The sequence below is a fragment of the Podarcis tiliguerta genome, assembly GCF_965153285.1.
Source record: "Podarcis tiliguerta genome assembly, chromosome: 2".
Lineage (NCBI taxonomy): Eukaryota > Metazoa > Chordata > Lepidosauria > Squamata > Lacertidae > Podarcis > Podarcis tiliguerta.
Window position 1 is genome coordinate 1962056 of NC_139535.1, and position 21084 is coordinate 1983139.

Below are 21084 nucleotides of genomic sequence, written 5' to 3' on the forward strand. Positions count from 1 at the left end.
AGGCTTTTCCCTTCTGATTGGAACAATGTTGGAATAGTGTAAATGCATCACTGGAGTGATTTTATATGAATTTCTAAAGGTTTTCCCATGGAGCCAGTACATAGACACATTTATCAATGAACTGTTACATTTGGGAAGGTGCAGCGGAGACTTTTGCCTCATTGGGGGGGGGGGGCGAGGTCTCTCAGCCCCCTCTCCAATTTCCAGTAACACAGTAGATTTATAAATAAAACATGCTCTATTTACAAGCAAAATATTTAAACAGCTACCTTTCTACCAGCGGGGGAGGGGGGGCATGGTCAGGAAAAGGCTTGGGGACATTGGGCTCCTTGGAGGGGGGGGTCCCTTCCCATTACATTTCTAGGTCTCTGCTTGAAGGGAGGGGGCCAATCTCCTGCCCCTCCCCCGTCCCCCTCCGTCAATGAACTGGCTTCCTAGAGAGGCAGGAAGTGACGGAGGAGGGCGGGGGGGGGTAGAGGCAATGTTGGAGGGGGTGGGGTATCCATGCACATCCCCGGAAGAGAAGGAGGCCTGCAAAGGAGGAGGGAAAAGGTGCAACATTTCGGGAGGGGAGATTTGGGGTGCAGGGAGGAAGAATTCGCTTTCCCTCCCCATGAATCTACAAACAGGGCACGGGGGGGGGGGATGAAAGCAAGGAAGGGCTCCCCCTTTCCCTCTGCAAGCGGCTCCGGTGGGGCGCCTCTCCACCAAACAAGGTTTGCATTTCAGGATGAACCCCAGAACCCTGAACTGCCGCCCCCTGGCTGAGTCGGGATCATGACAGCATAGGAGCCAACTCATAGGGGCCCGAGGGGTCTTCTCCCCTCCCCATAAGATATTTGGAAGAGCTGCCCCCACTATTTTATTCAAGTTGGCATCCCTGTATAGGAGGGGAGAGAGATATGGAGGGTGGGAGGGAGTCTGCTTTGGTGCAGGGGAAGCAGCTGGAGAAGAGAGTCGCCTCTGGAGTGGGGGAGATTTCGAGTGGGAGTGGTGAGAAGTGGACATTGTCAAGGGAAAATCGGCCTCCGGAGGCTGATGGGAGAAGGAAGGGGGCAGACCCCCAGCTCCCCTTTCAGAAATCCTAGTCTGGCTGGCTGAGGTTGCTTTGGCACAAAGGAAAGAGCCTTGTTGGGTTTCCCATGTTGGGGGTGCAGTTGGGGGGGGGGTCTGCTGTGCTTCTTTTGTGCCCCAAAACTGGAGGGATGAGGCACATTTTCCATTTCCTGAAGCATGAAAAACCACCGGTTTCCCTCCTGCTTGGCAAGGGAAATGGGCCCGTGGATGGCAGGATTTGAAAGTGATCAAGGTCTCAGGAGCCCTTTAAATATGTTCCTGGCAAAGACTGGAGGAATTAAAGAAACGCCCCCTCCCCAGCTGGACTTGGGGGAAAGAGGAGGTATGAGTTTTTGATGCCGCTTGTTTCCAAAAAGAGGCTTCTCCAGACATCCTCTTGGGACTTTGTTGGGAAGGAGAATCAAAGCCCCCAGGGGTGGGAGATCTGGCCTGTCTTGCAGGATTGGCCCAGCGCAGAGGTGCTGAGGGACTTTCTCTGCCGGTGCTGCCAGCCTCCCTCCTGCCTGGCCTCGTCCCCATCCAGGTTGCCAGGAGGGTCTTATTATACTAAAGGTCTTCTAAAGCCCACCACCTGGGCAATGCTCACACCAGAACCCTGCAAGGTGGGCCAGGATGACAGCCAGGTTGATGGGCGGGACAGAGGGCAGAGTGGGTGGGGCTATGGGGCTGACTCTGAGCTTTGTCCAGGAGCTGCCTGCCTTCCAGGGATATTTTCCAGCCACACAAAAGCCCCCCAGGAGGCAGCTGGGAAGCATTGGAAAGAGGGTGTGGCGCTGGGGAAATTCCTGAGGGCCAGAGAGAGAAAGAGAGAGGTGACTTGAGGGCCAATTCAGCCCCTGGGTCTGAGGTTCCCCACCCTGCAGTTTGGGTGCTGGACCCTGTCTCTCATCCCCATGCTTAGGAGGGATGCCCTGTGCCCGTTTTGGACCCCCTGGTTATTTCTCCTCCTGTCCTTCCTCATAGTGTAGGGAAGATAAGGGGGGGGGGCACACACACACACACAGACACAGGTTCCTAAGAGGAAGGACTAGGGGGCCATAAGCCGCTGAACTTCCTATCTCTGTCCCGTAAACTACAATCCATGTTAGCGCATAGAGTGCTCTAAATATTTCCATCTGCTCCCCTTGGCTGGAGCTTCTTCACCCTGGTGCCCCCCAGGTGTTGGTTTTCCTCTGACTGCAAATTCTGCCCATAATTTAGGAGTTTCCCTTATTTTCTTTATTCTAAATGTATCAAAGGGTCAGAAACTGGTTTCCTGGGTGGCTGTTTGGGGGAAAGGAAAAGTGAGGTCTGCAGAGGTACTGACCGTAATGCTTTCTGCGAAGCTTCATTAAGAGTTTGGGATTTGATCCTAGAAGTTTACAAACCGAAGCTGAATGTCCCCTAAAGACTGAGGCAGCTTCTATTATTATAAAGTTCCTGTAGAAAGGAGTACGTTTTTCCAGTTCTTACTCCAAGATTCAATACTTTCTATTTCTGGTGTGAAAATCTCAAATGTTCCAGAGCTTTCCAGTTTTGAGCAATGAGTTTCTGAACAGCTATTAAAACATAGAGGATGAGTTCCTGATATCTCCAATCAGCATTTTAATCAATGAAAATTGTTAACAATCCCAAATTTGGGGTACATGGTGCCTTTTTTTCACTAACTATTTCATATTTTTTTCATAATATGTGTTTCTATTTTGCATTTGTAATTAGAATTTAGGAGTATTAATTTTTTAGAATTGGTATTTGTAATTTGTAAAAAGTATGCTATCTGTGTAAATGTCTCCCACCCTAATTAAATCTGCCTTTCTATGAACCACTCTCAGACCTCGTAGTCTAGGGCAGTACATAAATTCAGTCAATAATAATAATAATTTCTGCATTTTTCAGAGCTGTTCCCTGAATTGAAGGGCATCGTGGCAACAGCTGAGAGAGTCCCAGAAGTGGCCCAGTTTACGCCTCCTCTGTCCTTTCCACTGCCAACGCAATGGCCTCCGAGCCCCCCTCTGAACGGCCTCTTCTTACAGGTGGAGTGGAAAGAGGAGCCAGGCAGCTTCCTCAGGTAGGGAAAGAGCAACGGGAGCAGGGAGGAGGGAAGAGGCACAGATGGGACCACCCAGCCTCCGTCTGTGTTGAGTGGGGATGATGGGGATCTAAGAGAAGCCCTGTTTTCTCCTCCTCCTCCTCCTCCTCCTCCTCCTCCTCCTCCTCCTCCTCCTTCTTCTTCTTCTTCTTCTTCTTCTTCTTCTTCTTCTTCTTCTTCTTCTTCTTCTTCTTCTTCTCCTTCTTCTTCCAGGCCCTCTTGACCTTTGAGGAGGTGGCTGTGTTTTTCACGAAGGAGGAGTGGGCTCTGCTGGATCCAGGCCAAAGAGCTCTGCACAAGGAAGTCATGGAGGAGAATTATGAGATGGTGGCCTCTCTAGGTAGGGGCAGATTTTTATTCCTCTTGGCTGTTAGACGTTGAAGTTGGGAATCTGCTGTTTGAACCATTTATTCATGCCGTGTCTTCCTCTTTGGTGACCCCTTGTAGCCGAGTAAGATTGTCTTCCATGAACATGATCTTAACGGTGTGTCCGTAAGGGACTGTGGAGTCCAATTCTGGATCCACACATCCTTTGGCAGTGGGGACATAGGTCTCCAGGTGGGAGTTGATCACGGTGAGGGTTTGCCAAATGTGCTTTCCTCTTAGCTTGCTTCTCCCTTTTGGCCTGAGTTTGTGGTTCTTCAAAGTCCATGATGCCTTTGGTAAAGGTTATTTACCAGTCGGAGCACTCGCTGGCCAGTGTTTCCCAATTTTCTGTTCTTATACTGCATTTTTTTTTAGACTTGCCTTGAGACCATCTTGAAACCTCTTTTGTTGTCCATTCTTAAGTTCCATTCTTAAGTTGGCAATAGAATAGTTGTTTTGAAGGCAATAATCAGGCATCTGAACAACATGACCAGTCCAATGAAGTTGATGTTGAAGATTGTAGTGTATAGCAATACTTCTCAGGGACGTCCCTTCCCAGAGTGAGACTGCGTAGACTCCAGGGAAGAAGGCTGGGCAGGCTAAGGAGGGTAGAGGCTTGAATCCTGCTCACACTGAGAGTGATGGAAGTCTGTCCCATCCTGGAATGCAGGCTATAAATTCCCAAGACAGCACAGGGCAGACAGAGCCTGCTTCAGAGCAACTGCCGCTGTTAGATCCGGCTCAAGAGGAGGAGGAGGAAGGCCAGCTGTGCCCGAGTCTCCTCAGAGTAGGCAGAAGAGTAGAGTAGAGGCGCAACGCCAGCCCAACAGGAGGTGGGTCAACCGGTGGAGGATATCCTGCTGGCGTCAACAGTGTCACCCAGTGGGTCCAACTGTCTCACTGGGAGAGGACTGAGCTGCGAGGGCTTGGACTGAAGGTACTGTGTAAATACTCAATAAATCTAAGAGTAATAAACCTGCCAGCTTGCCGCTTCTTGGTATGAGAGGAGCCTGGTAAATCCTGACAGCACTGTACTTTTGTCTGTAGGAAACTCTTCATAAGCTGATATTGTGGTATGAATTCCCCACAAAACCCTCTGTAAAATCTACAAAGAGGTTTTCCGGTGGACGTCATTATTAGCTTTTAATGGGCCACCAGATACTTTGCTGTAACAAAATATTGTTATTTTGGATACTTTTACAGTCACATATGACATAAACAACGCTTCTGCTTTACTTATTCCACATAGCAGAGACTCTGATATTCAGATCTGAGCTCACCTCCTCGCTTGGAACAGAAAAATACAGGGATGTTGTCCTGGAACAATTGAGAGGTACATACTTCCACTTTGCTGTGAGGCTGTACCTTTGTATGTCTCCTTTCAGTGTGTAGGGATATAACAAGAGCCCTTTTGCATCAGAATGAGGGCCCATCTTTTCCAGCATCCTGGTGCAGGTTTAGGTGATGTGAACAGTTTCCTGGAATGTATCAGCAAGATATTACAGATCAGGGAGGAAGGAGAAAACCCAACACAGACTCAAAGCATTTTCACTTGGGGGGGGAGAGATGAAGAATAGGCCATAGATGCCTCATCTGTATATAGAAGGGTTTTCTTGGTGTTCAGTGCTACATGGGAGTTGAAGGTAGAACTGGATACTAAGGGTTCTTCAGGCTATTTTCAGATTTCCTTTCCTTTCCTGAAACTTTAGTACATAGGAGAGGGAGGTATGCTAGAAGTGTTAAAAAAAGAGAATGTGCTGATTGGTCTTGCTGTGTGTTAAGTTCTCTTGTTCATTTCCTTAAATTGTTGTTGTTGTTTAGTTGTTTAGTCGTGTCCGAGGCATACTTGTCTTCCACTGCCTCCTGCAGTTTGGTCAAACTCATGTTCGTAGCTTCGAGAACACTGTCCAGCCATCTCGTCCTCTGTCGTCCCCTTCTCCTTGTGCCCTCCATCTTTCCCAACATCAGGGTCTTTTCCAGGGAGTCTTCTCTTCTCATGAGGTGGCCAAAGTATTGGAGCCTCAGCTTCACGATCTGTCCTTCCAGTGAGCACCCAGGGCTGATTTCCTTAAGAATGGATAGGTTTGATCTTCTTCCTTAAATACTTAGCAATATTTTCTTATCTTCTACTTTAAACCAGGTGATGGAGGAGGCAATCAGAATATTGAAGGGCCGTCTGCAAAGTACTTAAGTGTGAGTGAACATCCTAGCACCTATCTACAAACTAACACAGGAGAGAAACCCTTTAAATGCATGGAGTGCGGAAAGAGCTTCAGTAAAAATGGAAACCTTACTGTACATAAACAAATTCACACAGGGAACAAACCATTTAGATGTTTTCAGTGTGGAAAGAGCTTCAGACAATGTTCACACCTTACTATACATCTACGAACTCACACAGGGGAGAAACCTTTTAAATGTATGGAGTGCGGAAAGAGCTTCAGTGAGAGTGGAAAACTTACTATACACCAACGAATTCACACAGGGGAGAAGCCCTTTAAATGTATGGATTGTGGAAAGAGCTTCACCGAGAGTGGAGGGCTTAGAAATCATCAGCGGACTCACACAGGGGAGAAACCATATAAATGTTTGGAGTGTGGAAAGACCTTCATTCGTAGCGGGAAACTCACTCTACACCAACAAAGTCACACCGGGGAGAAACCATTTAAATGTATTTGTGGGAAGGCTTTCAGTCATAGTGGAGCTCTTGCAACACATCAGCGAACTCATACAGGGGAGAAACCATTTAAATGTATCGAGTGTGGAAAGAACTTCAGTGAAGCTTCAAAACTGACCATACATCTACGAACTCACACAGGGGAGAAACCCTTTAAATGTTTAGAGTGTGGACAGAGTTTCAGTCACAATGGAACACTCACTAGACATCAACGAACTCACACAGGGGAGAAACCATACAAATGTACGGTTTGTGGAAAGTGCTTCAGTGCCAGTGGAAGCCTTACTCTGCATCAACGAACTCATACAGGGGAGAAACCATATAAATGTTTGGAGTGTGGAAAGAGCTTCATTTGTAGCGGAAGACTCACTGTGCACCAACAAAGTCACACCGGGAGTAAACCATTTAAATGTATTTGTGGGAAGGGTTTCAGTCAGAGTGGAGCTCTTGCAACACATCAACGAACTCATACAGGAGAGAAACCATTTAAATGTATGGATTGTGGGAAGGGTTTCAGTGATAGTAGAACTCTTAGAAGACACCAGCGATCTCACACAGTGGAGAAACCCTTTAAATGTATGTAGTGCTAAAAAGAGCTTCAGTAAAAATGGAAGACTTATCTAATATCAACGAATTCACCCAGGGAAAACCATTTAGATGTATAGAGTGGGAAGAGCTTCAGTAAAAATAGGAGACTTGCCATACATCAACAAATTCACACAAGGGAGAAACCGTTTAGATCAGGGGTGTCCAAACTTTTTTCAAAGAGGGTCAGATTTGATGAAGTGAATATGAGGGGGGACTGACCAAAGTTGTTTTTTTAGGATTGAAGTTGTTGAGCTTTTGGCGGGATTTCCCCCCAAGGTTTTTGAGTTTTTTTTAGGATTTTACCCCAGGAAATAAACTGCCACAGGGGCCGGAATAAACCGACTTTGGACATGCCTGATTTAGATGTATGGTATGTGGAAAGAGCTTAAGTCAGAGTGCAGGCCTTACTACACATCAACAAACTCACAAAGGGGAAAAAAACCATTTAAATGTATGAATTGTGGGAAATGCTTTAATCGGAATGGAGCTCTTAAAAGACATCAACGAACTAATACAGGGGAGAAACCATTTAAATGTATAGAGTGTGGAAAGGGCTTCAATGGAAATGGAACTCTTAGAAGACATCAAAGATTTCACAGAGAAGCAACTGTTTAAATGGAAGGAGTGTGGAAAGTATTTCAGTTATAATGAAGTTCTTAATAAGCACTTACATAGTGTTACGGGGGAGAACCCATTTAGTTTTATGGAGTATGTCATGTTTTTCCCAGAGAGTTCACTTTGTCCCTCATATCAGCAAACTCATATAAGGAAAAATCAATTGTAAATGCATGGAGTAATTTTGATTTTCTGATGTTTGTATGGAAAGTTGTACATACATGTATTAAGGCAATGAAGGTAAAGTCTCATACAGTGGTGCCTCTGGTTACATACGCTTCAGGTTACAGACTCTGCTAACCCAGAAATATTACCTCGGGTTAAGTACTTTGCTTCAGGATGAGAACAGAAATATCATGCGGTGGTGGCGTGGTGGCAGCAGGAGGCCCCATTAGCTAAAGTGGTGCTTCAGGTTAAGAACAGTTTCAGAACGGGCCTCCGGAACGAATTAAGTACTTAACCTGAGGTACCACTGTATATGAAAGATGCAATGTACTGTTAGGGATGTGCAGAATGTGACTCTCAAGGGCTCATTGAGTGTGGACATGGGCTGAGAATCCACTGATATTTGGTCTCTGGCAGAGAGAATTGGGAATCCAGAGTTGGGGAAAGTAGAGCACAACAGTGGTGTTTAGGAAGCAGGGTTGGCTCTGGAATCCTAGAACTCTGGAGTTTAAAGGGAGTCCAGGGTCTTCTAGTCCAACTCCCAGCTTATGCCCGGACACTGAGGTCCAGCGCCGAGGGCCTTTTGGCGGTTCCCTCGCTGTGAGAAGCCAAGTTACAGGGAACCAGGCAGAGGGCCTTCTTGGTAGTGGCACCCGCCCTGTGAAACGCCCTCCCACCAGATGTCAAAGAGAACAACAACTACCAGACTTTTAGAAGACATCTGAAGGCAGCCCTGTTTAGCGAAGCTTTTAATGTTTAATAGGTTATTTTAGTGTTTTGTTGGAAGCCACCCAGAGTGGCTGGGGGGACCCAGCCAGATGGGCGGGGTATAAATAAATAAATTATTATTATTATTATTAGAACAGCAGCATAAATCACATTTTTATAGTTGCAATAAAGGAACAACGAAAACACAGAAAGACTGGAAAGTAATCCTTAAAATATCCTACGTTGTTTGTATTTTATAAATCCTACGTTGTTTATATTTTATAAATTCATTGTTTTACCTTCTCTTCTCATTCATGGGTACATTAACTGCAAAGGGGACAAAATCCCAGGTGGCAGCCGGCATAAAAGAGGTGCTGAGGGGAACAACCATCATGGGGAGGGAAGGTGGCACAGGGAAATGTGGGCATTGCCAGTGGTTTCAGGAGAGTCATCTCCCTGTGCAGAGAGAAATCTCTGCCCCCATAACTGGCCCATCTTTCAGAAATCTGTAGAAAGAGCAGGCAGTATTGGAGGCTGAAAGTGGAGTTCATCTGGAGTTGCTCCTCCCTCTGCTGGCATTGAGCATTTGCCCATGACCTGAAGCAGCCACAGCAGGTGCTGCAAGCTGCCCACAGGTGGACTTCACCCCCAAAGGCCCCAACCTCCATCGCCCCCCAAGACAGACGGATGCCAACAGGGTCTCTTTGCCTGCCAGGATTGCACCTGGGACCAAAGCATGGTGGGGGAGGGTCCTTTCCCACTACATTCCTAGGTCTCTGCTTGCAGGGAGGGGGGTCACCCTGGGTGAACAAACTCGCTTCCTAGAGAGGCAGGAAGTGACGGAGCAGGGCGGGGGGGGTCCCAATGCACATCCCCGAAAGAGAAGGAGGAGGGAAAAGGTGCAACATTTCGGATGGGGGTGATTTGGGGTGCAGGGAGGGAGAAGAATTTGCTTTTCTTCCACCTGAATCTACAATCAGCAGGGAAGGGGGAAGGATGCGGGGGGGATGAAAGCAAGGAAGGGCTCCCCCCTTTCCCTCTGGGAACCAGGAGAGGCAACGTGCAATCGGCTGCAAGGTCGGGGGGGGCGTCCTCTCCCCCAAACAAGGTTTGCATTGCGGGATCCTCTTGGAAGCGGAGAGATCAACCAGACTCCGGGGGGGGGGAGATATTTTGCTTCCCGAGACGAACTACAGAAGGGCTCTCCCCCCCCCCCCGAACCCCCCCCCTAGCCTGATTGGAACAGGGAACCAGTTGTGCCAGTTTCACCCCACGACCAACCAAATCCTTTCCTTTCCTCCCCTTCCTTCTGGTGGTTCAATGTTGTGCAACTTTACACCCCTCCCCTCTTTATCATTGCACCCAGAGCCCCCACCTCCCACCCCCCTTTCGCCTCTCATCAGCAGCAGCAATTCTCTGATCTGGCCAGCAGAGACTCTTTGCCTCATAGTGTTGGGGGGGGGAGGCCTCTCCCCCTCTCCAATTTCTGGTAACAGTGGATTTCTAAATAAAAACTATAAAGGAAACATGCACTATGTACAAGCAAAATATTTAAATAGCTACCTTTCTCCTGGCAGGGCAGGGGGGCGGGGAGCACAGGAATGAAATAAGGTCGGGAGGGGGCCATGGTCGGGAAAAGGCTGAGGGACACTGGGCTCCATGGCCGGGGGGGGGGGTCCCTTCCCACTATATTCCTAGGACTCGGCTTCCAATGGGGGGGGGCAATCTCCTGCCCCTCCCCCTCCCCTGGGTGAACGAACTCGCTTCCTAGCGAGGCAGGAAGTGATGGAGGAGGGCGAGGGGGGGTAGAGGCAATGTTGGAGGGGTGGGGTCTCCATGCACATCCCCGGAACAGAAGGAGGCCGGCAAAGGAGGAGGGGGAAGGTACAACATTTCGGGGGGGGGTGATTTGGGGTGCAGGGAGGGAGAAGAATTTGCATTTCCTCCCCGTGAATCTACAAACAGGGCGACAGGGGGGGGGAGGGGAGGGGGGCATTAAAGCAAGGAAGGGCTCCCCCTTTCCCTCTGCAAGCGGCTACGGGGGCTGCCTCTCCCCGAAACAAGGTTTGCCCTGCAGGATGAACCCCAGAACCCTGAACTGCCGCCCCCTGGCTGAGTCGGGATCATGAAAGCATAGGAGCCAACTCAATGGGGCCCGAGGGGTCTTCTCCCCTCCCCATAAGATATTTGGAAGAGCTGCCCCCACTATTTTATTCAAGTTGGCATCCCTGTATAGGAGGGGGGGGAGAGATATGGAGGGTGGGAGGGAGTCTGCTTTGGTGCAGGGGAAGCAGCTGGAGAAGAGAGTCGCCTCTGGAGTGGGAGAGAGGGGGGAGATTTCGAATTGGGTGGGGGGTGAGAGGTGGACAGTGTCAAGGGAAAATCGGCCTCCGGAGCTTCCTGAGTAAGAAAGAGGCTGATGTGAGAAGGAAGGGGGAGCCCCCCCTCCCCTTTCAGAAATCCTAGTCTGGCCGGCTGAGGTTGCTTTGGCACAAAGGAAAGAGCCCTGTTGGGTTTCCCATGTTGGGGGTGCAGTTGGGGAGGGGTTGCTGTGCTGCTTTTGTGCCCCAAAACTGGAGGGAAGAGGCGCATTTTCCATTTCCTGAAGCTTGAAAAAGCACCCGTCAGTTTCCCTCCTGCTTGGCAAGGGAAAGGGGCCCATGGATGGCAGGATTTGAAACTGATCAAGGTCTCAGGAGCCCTTTAAAAAGCTTCAAGGCAAAGACTGGAGCAATTTAAAAAATGCCCCCTCCCCAGCTGGACTTGGGGGGGGGGGGTGTCCGTTTTTCATGCTTTTTCTTTCCAAAGAGAGGCTTCTCCTGATTTCCTCTATAATGCTTTCTGCAAAGCTTCATTAAGAGTTTGGGATTTGATCCTAGAACTTTCCAAACCAAAGCTGAAGGCCCCCTAAAGACTGAGGCAGCTTATAGTATTATAAAGTTCCTGTAGAAAGGATTATATCCTTCTAGTTCCCTGCCTTTGTAATTAGAATTTATGAGCATTAGTTTATGAGTATTGATATTGAAGGAAGGAGTTTATGTGCAGTCAGTTTGAAACTGACCTAAAATCCCCATTTTTTCTCCTCCAAGGGAGCATTTCTAAAATGCTCTAACTTGAGCTCTTCTGCCAAAACCCAACTGTATAAACAAGTGCTCAAAGCGCTCTCCTTTATCAGCCTGTGGCAGCTTGGGCTGTTCCAGTGTCTCTCTTATCTTACATCCTTGCCACACTCTGACGCACAGACTTAGTCCGGGAATAGAGCCAGGAGTTGGTGACCTCTCCGGGATAAGAGAATAGGAATAGGAACACCCTTTTATGGTCAAGAGTACTGGAGCAGGGAACATCTGTGATGTCAACCTGCGTGGCTGGATTCCTGGGGAAGGGGGGGGGAGGGTGCCTGGAGGATAGATTTACTGCATGAAATGTCTCATTTCTTTGGACTTGCTGTGGACTGACCATGCAAGTGCCTTCTGCTGTCCGGTAGCAGAATAAACTCTTTCTCTGAATCAACCTCGGTGTCATTTGATTTCCTTCCTCCCTCCCGGGAGCAACGCAGACCCCACCAGTCGGTGAAGTCTAATAAGGCTACAATATTTATAATTTGTAAAAGGTATGCTATCTGTGTTTTAAAATGTCCTCAAGCAGTCGGTGGCATTTTAATTTTTTTTCCTTTTTTTCCTTTTTTGCTTTGTTGGGGGTGGGTGGGTGGGATGGATGGATATTGGGTTGGGGATTCATTTTAGTATAATTGCTCTGTTTTTGTTTTTTGTTGTTTTATTGGTTGTGTATAGTTTGTGTTTTATTTTTAAGGGGCGGGATCAGGGCTGCCTGGGAGTGGGGGCCCAGCCAACACGATGGCTGGGACAAGTTCCACAGGGGGGGAAGCACTGGGACATCTGATCTCAGTGATCATGGGCAGGAGGAGGAGTTACGCTAAGACCAGACCATGTCATTACTGAGGAGGCAGGTTTAGTCGTTGTTTGAAGACTATCCCTACCTCTGGGTCTGGCCTTGACCGGATGGATACTGGAATCAACAGGGGAAACCCACATGACCTGAAGGTGTTGCTGTGTAATGCCAGGTCAATGATGAATAAAACCACTGCCATCCACAACTTGATTGTGGATGGAGGATTTGACCTGGCATGTGTGACAGAGACCTGGTTGGATGAAGCAGATGGGCCTGTCCTTGCCGCTGCTTGCCCACCAGGTTTCTCTTACGCACAGCAACCCAGGTCATATGGGTGGGGGGGGGGTTGCAGTGATTTTTAGGAAGTCATTAGCTTGCATCACGCATTCTACTGGGAAGACCCAGTTCTCTGAGTGCATGTTCTGGAAGTTGGGCAATAGGGGCAGTACAGGATTCCTTTTGGTGTACCGACCTGCCCGCTGCACCAAGGATTCCCTGTCCGAGCTGCTTCAGGTCATGGCGGATGTTCTCATGGAGACACCTAGTTTGGTTGTCCTAGGGGATTTTAACATCCATGCCGGCACGACCTTACAAGGGGCCGCTCAGGACTTCGTGGAAAGCATGGCCTCCATTGGGCTGTCCCTGAATAAGTTTGGCCCAACTCATAGTCATGGACATGCCTTAGACCTGGTGTTCACCTCTAGTGATGTGGGTGATCTGACACTAAGTAAAAGTGAAACAAAAGAAGTGCCATGGTCAGATCACCTCCTGGTGCAACTGGACTTCTCCGTGACCCTTCCCCTCTGCAGGGAGGTGGGACCAATTTGGATGGTCCGCCCCCGCCACTTAATGGAGCCAGATGGTTTCCAGAGAGTGGTAGGGGATGCTTTATCCCACGTTGATGGCCTTTCAGCTGATTCCCTGGTGGCCCACTGGAATGCGGAGTTAACCAGGGCTATCGACTGTCTAGCTCCGAAGCGCCCTCTCTGTTTGCATGGAGCCCGGACAGCCCCGTGGTTTTCTTCGGAGCTGAGGGCGATGAAACAATCGCTGAGACGGCTAGAGCGTCAGTGCCAGAAAACTCATTCCAAATCTGACCGGACACAGGTTAGAGCTCAACGTCGAGCCTACCAAGTGGCGATAGCGACGGCGAAGAAGACTTTCTTCACCGCCTCTATTGCATCTGCAGAAAATAGTAGCAGGAGACTCTTTCAGGTGGCCCGCAATTTAACGGAACCACCTTTACCACCGGGGCCTTGTAAAGACCCCAAGATCTGCTGCAACGATTTTGCAAAGTTTTTTGCAGATAAAATCACTCATATTCGGAAGGAGCTAGACACCACCGTGGGAGCAGGGCCACGGCGGGAGAGTGCTAGAGCTCTGTCTGGTCAAGTTGTATGGAATCAATTTCAATCCATCACCCCCGAGGATGTGGACAGGCTGCTTGGACGCGTGAAACCAACCACCTGTCTCCTTGATCCTTGCCCATCCTGGCTAATAAAAGCAAGGCGGGAAGGGCTGGGCGATGGGCTCTGCGGGGTGGTGAATGCTTCCCTCTGTGAGGGAACGTTCCCAGATCCACTGAAAGAAGCGGTCATTAAACCGCTTCTTAAAAAAACATCTTTAGACCCCGCCAGTATGGCCAACTATCGCCCAGTCTCAAATCTTCCATTCTTGGGCAAGGTGATTGAGCGAGTGTTTGCTGACCAACTCCAGGCACGCCTGGAAGATGCGGACCATTTGGATCCCTTCCAGTCGGGATTCAGGCCTCATCATGGGACTAAAACTGCCTTGGTCGCGCTGGTTGATGATCTCCGGCGAGCTGACAAACTGGAACGTGTCCAGAGGAGGGCAACCAAAATGGTCAAAGGCTTGGAAACAATGCCTTATGAGGAACGGCTAAGGGAGCTGGGCATGTTTAGCCTGGAGAAGAGGAGGTTAAGGGGTGATATGATAGCCATGTTCAAATATATAAAAGGATGTCACATAGAGGAGGGAGAAAGGTTGTTTTCTGCTGCTCCAGAGAAGCGGACACGGAGCAATGGATCCAAACTACAAGAAAGAAGATTCCACCTAAACATTAGGAAGAACTTCCTGACAGTAAGAGCTGTTCGACAGTGGAATTTGCTGCCAAGGAGTGTGGTGGAGTCTCCTTCTTTGGACGTCTTTAAGCAGAGGCTTGACAGCCATATGTCAGGAGTGCTCTGATGGTGTTTCCTGCTTGGCAGGGGGTTGGACTCGATGACCCTTGTGGTCTCTTCCAACTCTATGATTCTATGATTCTATGATTCTATGAGCTAGGGACAAAGGTGAGAGCTGTTTCCTAGTTCTGCTGGATCTCTCAGCAGCGTTTGATACCATCGACCATAACATCCTTCTGGACCGTCTTGAGGGGCTGGGAGCTGGGGGTACTGTCATACAGTGGTTTCGCTCCTTCCTCCTGGGCCGTGTTCAGAAAGTGGTGGGGGGGATGAGTGTTCAGACCCCTTGGCCCTCACTTGTGGGGTGCCTCAGGGTTCCATCCTCTCCTCCATGCTTTTTAACATCTATATGAAGCTGCTGGGAGAGATCATCAGGGGGTTTGGACTGGGTGTCCATCAATATGCAGATGATACCCAGCTCTACCTCTCTTTCAAATCAGAACCAGTGAAGGCGGTGAAGGTCCAGTGTGAGTGCCTGGAGGCGGTTGGAGGATGGATGGCGACTAATGGATTGAAGTTGAATCCTGACAAGACAGAAGTACTGTTTTGGGGGGTCAGGGGGCGGACTGGTGTGGAGGACTCCCTGGTCCTGAATGTAACTGTGCCCCTGAAGGACCAGGTGCGCAGCCTGGGAGTCATTTTGGACTCACACCTGTCCATGGAGGTGCAGGTCAATTCTGTATCCAGGACAGCTGTCTACCAATTCCACCTGGTACGCAGGCTGAGACCCTACCTGCTCGCAGACTGTCTCTCCAGAGTGGTGCATGCTCTAGTTATCTCCCGCTTGGACTACTGCAATGCGCTCTTCATGGGGCTACCTTTGAAGGTGACCCGGAAACAACTAATTCAGAATGCGGCAGCTAGACTAGTGACTGGGGGCGGCCGCCGAGACCACATAACACCGGTCTTGAAAGACCTACATTGGATCCCAGTACGTTTCCTAGCACAATTCAAAGTGTTGGTGTTGACCTTTCACCCCCTAAACAGCCTCGGCCCAGTATACCTGAAGGAGCATCTCCACCCCCATTGTTATCCCCGGACGCTGAGGTCCAGGGCCGAGGGCCTTCTGGCAGTTCCCTCGCTGCGAGAAGCAAAGCTACAGGGAACCAGGCAGAGGGCCTTCTTGGTAGTGGCGCCCGCCCTGTGGAACGCCCTCCCATCAGATGTCAAAGCGATAAACAACTACCTGACATCCAGAAGACATCTTAAGGCAGCCCTGTTCAGGGAAGTTTTTAATGTGTGACATTTTAGTGTATTTTTGGTCTCTGTGGAAGCCGCCCAGAGTGGCTGGAGAAACCCAGCCAGATGGGCAGGGTACAAATATATTATTATTATTATTATTATTATTATTATTATTATTATTATTGTAAATGTCTCCCTAAAAAAACCCGCTTTTCTGTGAACCGCCCATAGAACTCCTGGAATAGGGCGGTATATAGATTAAATAATTAATAATAATAATAATTTCTGATTTGTTCTCCTTAAAGAGCTGCTCCCTGCATTGAAGTGCATCGTGGCAACAGCTGAGAGAGTCCCAGAAGTGGCCCAGTTTACACCTCCTCCTTCTCCGTCCTTTCTGCTGGCAACGCAATGGCCTCTGAGACCCCCTCTGAACGGCCTCTTCTCAGAGGTGGAGTGGAAAGAGGAGCCAGGCAGCTTCCTCAGGTAGAGAAAGAGCAACGGGAGCAGGGAGGAGGGAAGAGGCACAGATGGGACCACCCAGCCTCCCTCTGTGTTGAGTGGGGATGATGGGGATCTAAGAGAAGCTCTGTTTTCTTCCTCTACTTCTTCTTCCAGGCCCTCTTGACCTTTGAGGAGGTGGCTGTGTTTTTCACGGAGGAGGAGTGGGCTCTGCTGGATCCAGGCCAAAGAGCTCTGCACAAGGAAGTCATGGAGGAGAATTATGAGATGGTGGCCTCTCTGGGTAAGGGCAGATTTTTATTCCTCTTGGCTGTTAGACGTTGAAGGTGTGGATCTCCTGTTTAAACCATTTGTTCATGTCATGTCTTCCTCTTTGGTGACCACTCATAGCTGAGTAAGATTGTCTTCCATGAACGTGATCTTAATGGTGTCCATAAGTGAGTCCAATTCTGGATCCGCACATCGTTCCGCAGTGGGGACATAGGTTTCCAGTCAGGAATTAATCACTGCGAGAGTTTGCCAAACATGCTTTCCTCTTAGCTTGTTTCTCCCTTTTGGCCTGAGTTTGTGTTTCTTCGAAGTCCATTAAACCTTTGGTAAAGGGCGGGTGGCACTGTGGGTTAAACCACAGAGCCTAGGACTTGACGATCAGATGGTCGATGGTTCGAATCCCCTCAACGGGGTGAGCTCCCGTTGCTCGGTCCCTGCTCCTGCCAACCTAGCAGTTCGAAAGGACGTCAAAGTGCAAGTAGATAAATTGGTACCGCTTCGGCGGGAAGGTAAACGGCGTTTCCGTGTGCTGCTCTGGTTCGCCAGAAGCGGCTTAGTCATGCTGGTCACATGACCCTGAAGCTGTACGCCGGCTCCCTCAGCCAATAAAGCGAGATGAGCGCCGCAACCCCAGAGTCGGCCACGACTGGACCTAATGGTCAGGGGTCCCTTTACCTTTACCTTTATTCTCCAATTTGAGCGCTCACAGGCCAATGCTTCCCAATTTTATGAGATTATGCTGCATTTTTAAAAATTTCCCTAGAGAGCGTCTTGAAACCTCTTTTGTTGTCCTCCGTTATTTCCCTTTCCATTCTTAAATTGGGAACAGAGTGGTTTCTTTTGAAGGCAATAATCAGGCATCCGAACAACATGACCAGCCCAATGAAGCTGATGTTGAAGATTGTAGTTTATAGCAACTCTGTACTTTTGTCAGTAGGTAACTCTTCGTAAGCTGATATTGTGGTATGAATTTCCCCAAAAAACCTATGTAAAATCTACAAAGAGGCTCACAGGGTAATAATGGTGGCATGAGGTTTGCTGGTCAGTGTCGTTTATCAACTTTTAATGGGCCACCATATACTTTGCTGTCTTTGTTTCACAAGATTAATATTTTTGAATATTTTTACAGTCACATATGACATAAACAGCACTTCTGTTTTACTTATTCCTCATAACAGAGACTCTGATACTCAAGTCTGAGCTCATCTCGTCGCTTGGAACAGAAAAATACAGGGATGTTGTCCTGGAACAATTGAGAGGTACATACTTCCACTTTGCTGTGAGGCTGTAACTTTCTATGTCTCCTTTCAGTGTGTAGGAATACAAAAAGATCCCTTTTGGATCAGAACAAGGGCCAATCTTTGCCAGCATCCTGATGCAGGTTTAGGTGATGTGTACAGTTGGTTGGAATGTATTAGTGAGATATTACAGATCATGGAGGAAGGAGGAAACTGAATACAGAGGCGTAGCATTTTCACAGGAGGGGGAAGATGGGGGAAGTGTCCCCCTCCAGAGGTTGCTACACTACAACTCCCATCATCCGTGGTCATTGGCCATCTTTACTTGGGTTGACGCTACTTAGAGTCCAACCACATCTGGAGGGTCATAGATGCCTCAGCTCAGCATAGAAGGTTTCTCTTGGTGTTCAGTGTTACATGGGAGTTGAAGGTAGAACTGGATACTAAGGGTTCTTGAGACTATTTTTAGATTTCCTTTCCTTTCATACAAATTTGGTACATAGGAGAGAAAGGAATCCAGGAGATGTTAAAAGAAGAGAAGGTGCTGATCGGTCTTGCTCTGTGTTGAGTTGCTTTGTTCTATTCATTGAATATCTAACAATATTTTCCTATCCCCCACTTTAAACCAGGTGATGGAGAAGGCAATCAGAATATTGAAGGGCCATCTGTAAAGTACTTCAGTGTGAGTGAACACCTTAGCACACATCTACAAACTAAAACTGGGGAGAAACTCTTTAAATGTATAGAGTGTGGAAAGAGCTTCAGTGAAAGAGGAAAACTTACTGTACATCAACGAATTCACACAGGGGAGAAACCATTCAGATGTATGGAGTGTGGGAAAAGTTTCGCTTATTGTAGCAGCCTTAGAAATCATCAGCTAATTCACACAGGGGAAAAACCATATAAATGTATAAAGTGTGGAAAGAGCTTCAGGCAGTGTTCACACCTTACTGTACATCTACGAACTCACACAGAAGAGAAACCATTTAGATGCAAGGATTGTGGAAAGAGCTTCAGTGAGAGTGGAAAACTTACTGTACATCAACGAACTCACACAGAGGAGAAACCTTTTAAATGTATGGAGTGTGGGAAGAGCTTCAGTGTAAGTGGAAAACTTACAATACATCTACGAACTCACACAGGGGAGAAACCATTTAAATGTTTGGAGTGCGGAAAGAGCTTCAGTTTAAATGAAAGACTTACTGTACATCAACGAATTCACACCGGGGAGAAACCATTTAAATGTATGGAATGTGGGAAGAGCTTTAGTGAAAGTCGAAACCTTACCTTACATCAACGAAGTCACACTGGGGAGAAACCATTTAGATGTACGGATTGTGGGAAGAGCTTCAGTCATGGTCCACACCTTACTGTACATCAACGTATTCACACAGGGGAGAAACCTTTTAAATGTCTGGAGTGCGGAAAGAGCTTCAGTACAAATGGAAACTTTACTAGACATCAAGGAATTCACACAGGGGAAAAACCATTTAAATGTCTGGATTGCGGAATGAGCTTCACTGAGAATGGATCTCTTGCTAGACATCAACGAATTCACACAGGGGAGAAACCATTTAGATGTATGGAGTGTGGAAAGAGCTTCATTCAGTGTTCACACCTTAGTAGACATCAACAAACTCACACAGGTGAGAAACCATATAAATGTATGGAGTGTGGAAAGTGCTTCATGTATAGTTGGCAACTCAATGTGCACCATCGAAGTCACACCGGGGAGAAACCATTTAATTGTAAGGATTGTGGGAAGGGTTTCAGTGATTGTATAAAACTTACAGTACATCAACGAATTCACACCGGGGAGAAACCATTTAGATGTTTGGAGTGTGGAAAGAGCTTCATTCAGAGTTCACACCTTAGTAGACATCAACGAACTCACACAGGGGAGAAACCATATAAATGTATGGAGTGTGGGATGGGTTTCAGTCAGAGTGGATCTCTTACAAAACATCAAAAATCTCACAGAGAAGCAATTGCCTAAATGAAAGGCGTGTGAAACGTGTTTCAGTTACAATGGAGGTCTTAAATAACGCCTGCTGACGGTCACGGGAGAGAACCCATTTAGTTTTATGGAGTATGCCACGTTTTCCCCATAGAGTTCACTTTGTACCTCATATCTACAAACTCATATAGGGAACAATCAAGTGTAAATGCATGGAGTGTATTTGATGTTCTGGTGTTTGTATGGAAAGATGTACATACGTGTATTAAAGCAAATAAAATGTCTCATAATAGTAAGTATGATGAAAGCTATAATGTACCGTTAGCGGTGTGCACAATGTGATTCTGGAATGCTCATTGTGAGTGAACATGTGCTGAGAGTCCGTTGATATTTGGTCTTTGGCAGAGAGAGGTGGGAATGGAGAGTTGTGGAAAATGGAGTGTGACGGAAAGTTTGTTTTGCTGGGCAGGTGGGCTCAACAAGTGTTTTCTTTTTCCCTGCCAGCAAATGGTTAACAAATGACTGCTTCTGATTGGCCGGGGTTCCAGGAGAGGGAGTTGAAAAGGACAGGTTTTGGAGAGACAGGTTTCAGGCTGGGGATAGGGAATGAGAGGAGAGAGACTTGGTTCTGGGTAGAAACATAGACTCTGAGGAATATATCACAAGCTAGAGAAAGAAGTCTCTGAGCTTAGGATGAAGGATGGTGTTTCGTGTGCTGTAAGAGTAACAGGCCAGGAATTAACTGGGAGGCTGAGGCTGAGCCAGGAGAAGTAGAAGCTGGAAAGATACAGTCTACTTAGGTCTCATTCCAGTCAGGAGGGGAGAGATTCTTCTAGAAAAAGAGAAGTGTCCCAAACCAGTTTAGAGGGGTGTGGAGATGCCTTGGGTCTGTTGCTTGGAGTACCTCAGGAAAAGGGTTGTCAAAGGGGTGTGTAACTCACAGGAAGTACCACCTTGTTTAAGAACCAAAGTACTTAAGTCCAAATAAACCAAAGGTTGGATTTAGACAAGAGAGAAGGCCTGGCATAAGAAACATCTAAATTTGAAAAAGAGCTAACTCAATAAAGAATGGGAAGTGAAAGAAGAGCAAGTTAAAGCTGCAACGGTGAGATGGGCACAAGACCTTGGATATAATATCTAAATGGAACAATGGGAAGGATGGAAGGAGGATATCAGATTCACAGCGTGCTATAATCTCAGGGAAATCCTTATGAAAATGCTATATAGCTGGCACCACACTCCAGCAAAACTTGCTAAAATGTACAAAGGTAGATCGCCAACCTGCTGGAGATGTAAAAAAGATAGAGGGTTATTATCTGCACATGTGGTGGAACTGTATAGTCCTCTGTGAATTTTGGGATAAATTATATAATGAATTTAAATAATTATTGAAATTTAGATTAAAAAAACACACCAAAAGCCTTCCTCTTAGGAATAATGTCAATGGAAATTAAAAAAAAATATAAGACCACTGTTCATGTATGGGACAATGGCAGCCCAGAATATTAGTGGCAAGGAACTGGAAAAATGAAACAGCACCCACTATAACAGAATGGCAGACGCTTAGGATAGAATACCTCCAGCTGGCTAAGATGACGGGGAGA

The 21084-nt window shown here is 47.6% G+C and overlaps 2 protein-coding genes across 10 annotated transcripts; both read left to right on the plus strand.

The window, feature by feature from the left end:
- The first annotated feature begins 445 nt into the window (after positions 1-445).
- LOC310670611 (uncharacterized protein) lies at positions 446-8476 on the plus strand. 7 transcript variants are annotated; one of them, XM_083426197.1, is made up of 6 exons: positions 446-552; positions 2953-3124; positions 3359-3485; positions 4761-4844; positions 5652-6789; positions 6871-8476. In XM_083426197.1, exons 2-5 carry the CDS (start codon positions 3050-3052, stop codon positions 6770-6772), a joined length of 1407 nt encoding a protein of 468 aa, XP_083282323.1. In that variant the 5' UTR covers positions 446-552; positions 2953-3049; the 3' UTR covers positions 6773-6789; positions 6871-8476. The 7 variants fall into 7 exon arrangements, with proteins under 7 accessions (XP_083282323.1, XP_083282325.1, XP_083282322.1 ...); XM_083426199.1 differs by having other exon boundaries at positions 4764-4844; XM_083426196.1 differs by having other exon boundaries at positions 5652-6764; positions 6846-7573.
- A 1590-nt stretch (positions 8477-10066) lies between these two features.
- LOC310670441 (uncharacterized protein) lies at positions 10067-19776 on the plus strand. Of its 3 annotated transcripts, none has more exons than XM_083425811.1 (5): positions 10067-11874; positions 15862-16039; positions 16172-16298; positions 17464-17544; positions 18153-19776. In XM_083425811.1, exons 2-5 carry the CDS (start codon positions 15965-15967, stop codon positions 19517-19519), a joined length of 1650 nt encoding a protein of 549 aa, XP_083281937.1. In that variant the 5' UTR covers positions 10067-11874; positions 15862-15964; the 3' UTR covers positions 19520-19776. The 3 variants fall into 3 exon arrangements, with proteins under 3 accessions (XP_083281937.1, XP_083281936.1, XP_083281938.1); XM_083425810.1 differs by having other exon boundaries at positions 10074-11874; positions 17461-17544; XM_083425812.1 differs by lacking the exon at positions 17464-17544 and having other exon boundaries at positions 10074-11874.
- Positions 19777-21084: the final 1308 nt, after the last annotated feature.

Bases quoted from the DNA above. Each gene is read 5' to 3' on its own strand.
- LOC310670441 (XM_083425810.1), top strand. From the start codon at position 15,965: ATGGCCTCTGAGACCCCCTCTGAACGGCCTCTTCTCAGAGGTGGAGTG. The intron at 16,040-16,171 runs GTAGAGAAAGAG...TTCTTCTTCCAG, and splicing joins GAGCCAGGCAGCTTCCTCAG to GCCCTCTTGACCTTTGAGGA. The intron at 16,299-17,460 runs GTAAGGGCAGAT...TATTCCTCATAA, and splicing joins TGAGATGGTGGCCTCTCTGG to CAGAGACTCTGATACTCAAG.
- LOC310670611 (XM_083426197.1), top strand. From the start codon at position 3,050: ATGGCCTCCGAGCCCCCCTCTGAACGGCCTCTTCTTACAGGTGGAGTG. The intron at 3,125-3,358 runs GTAGGGAAAGAG...TTCTTCTTCCAG, and splicing joins GAGCCAGGCAGCTTCCTCAG to GCCCTCTTGACCTTTGAGGA. The intron at 4,845-5,651 runs GTACATACTTCC...ACTTTAAACCAG, and splicing joins TGTCCTGGAACAATTGAGAG to GTGATGGAGGAGGCAATCAG.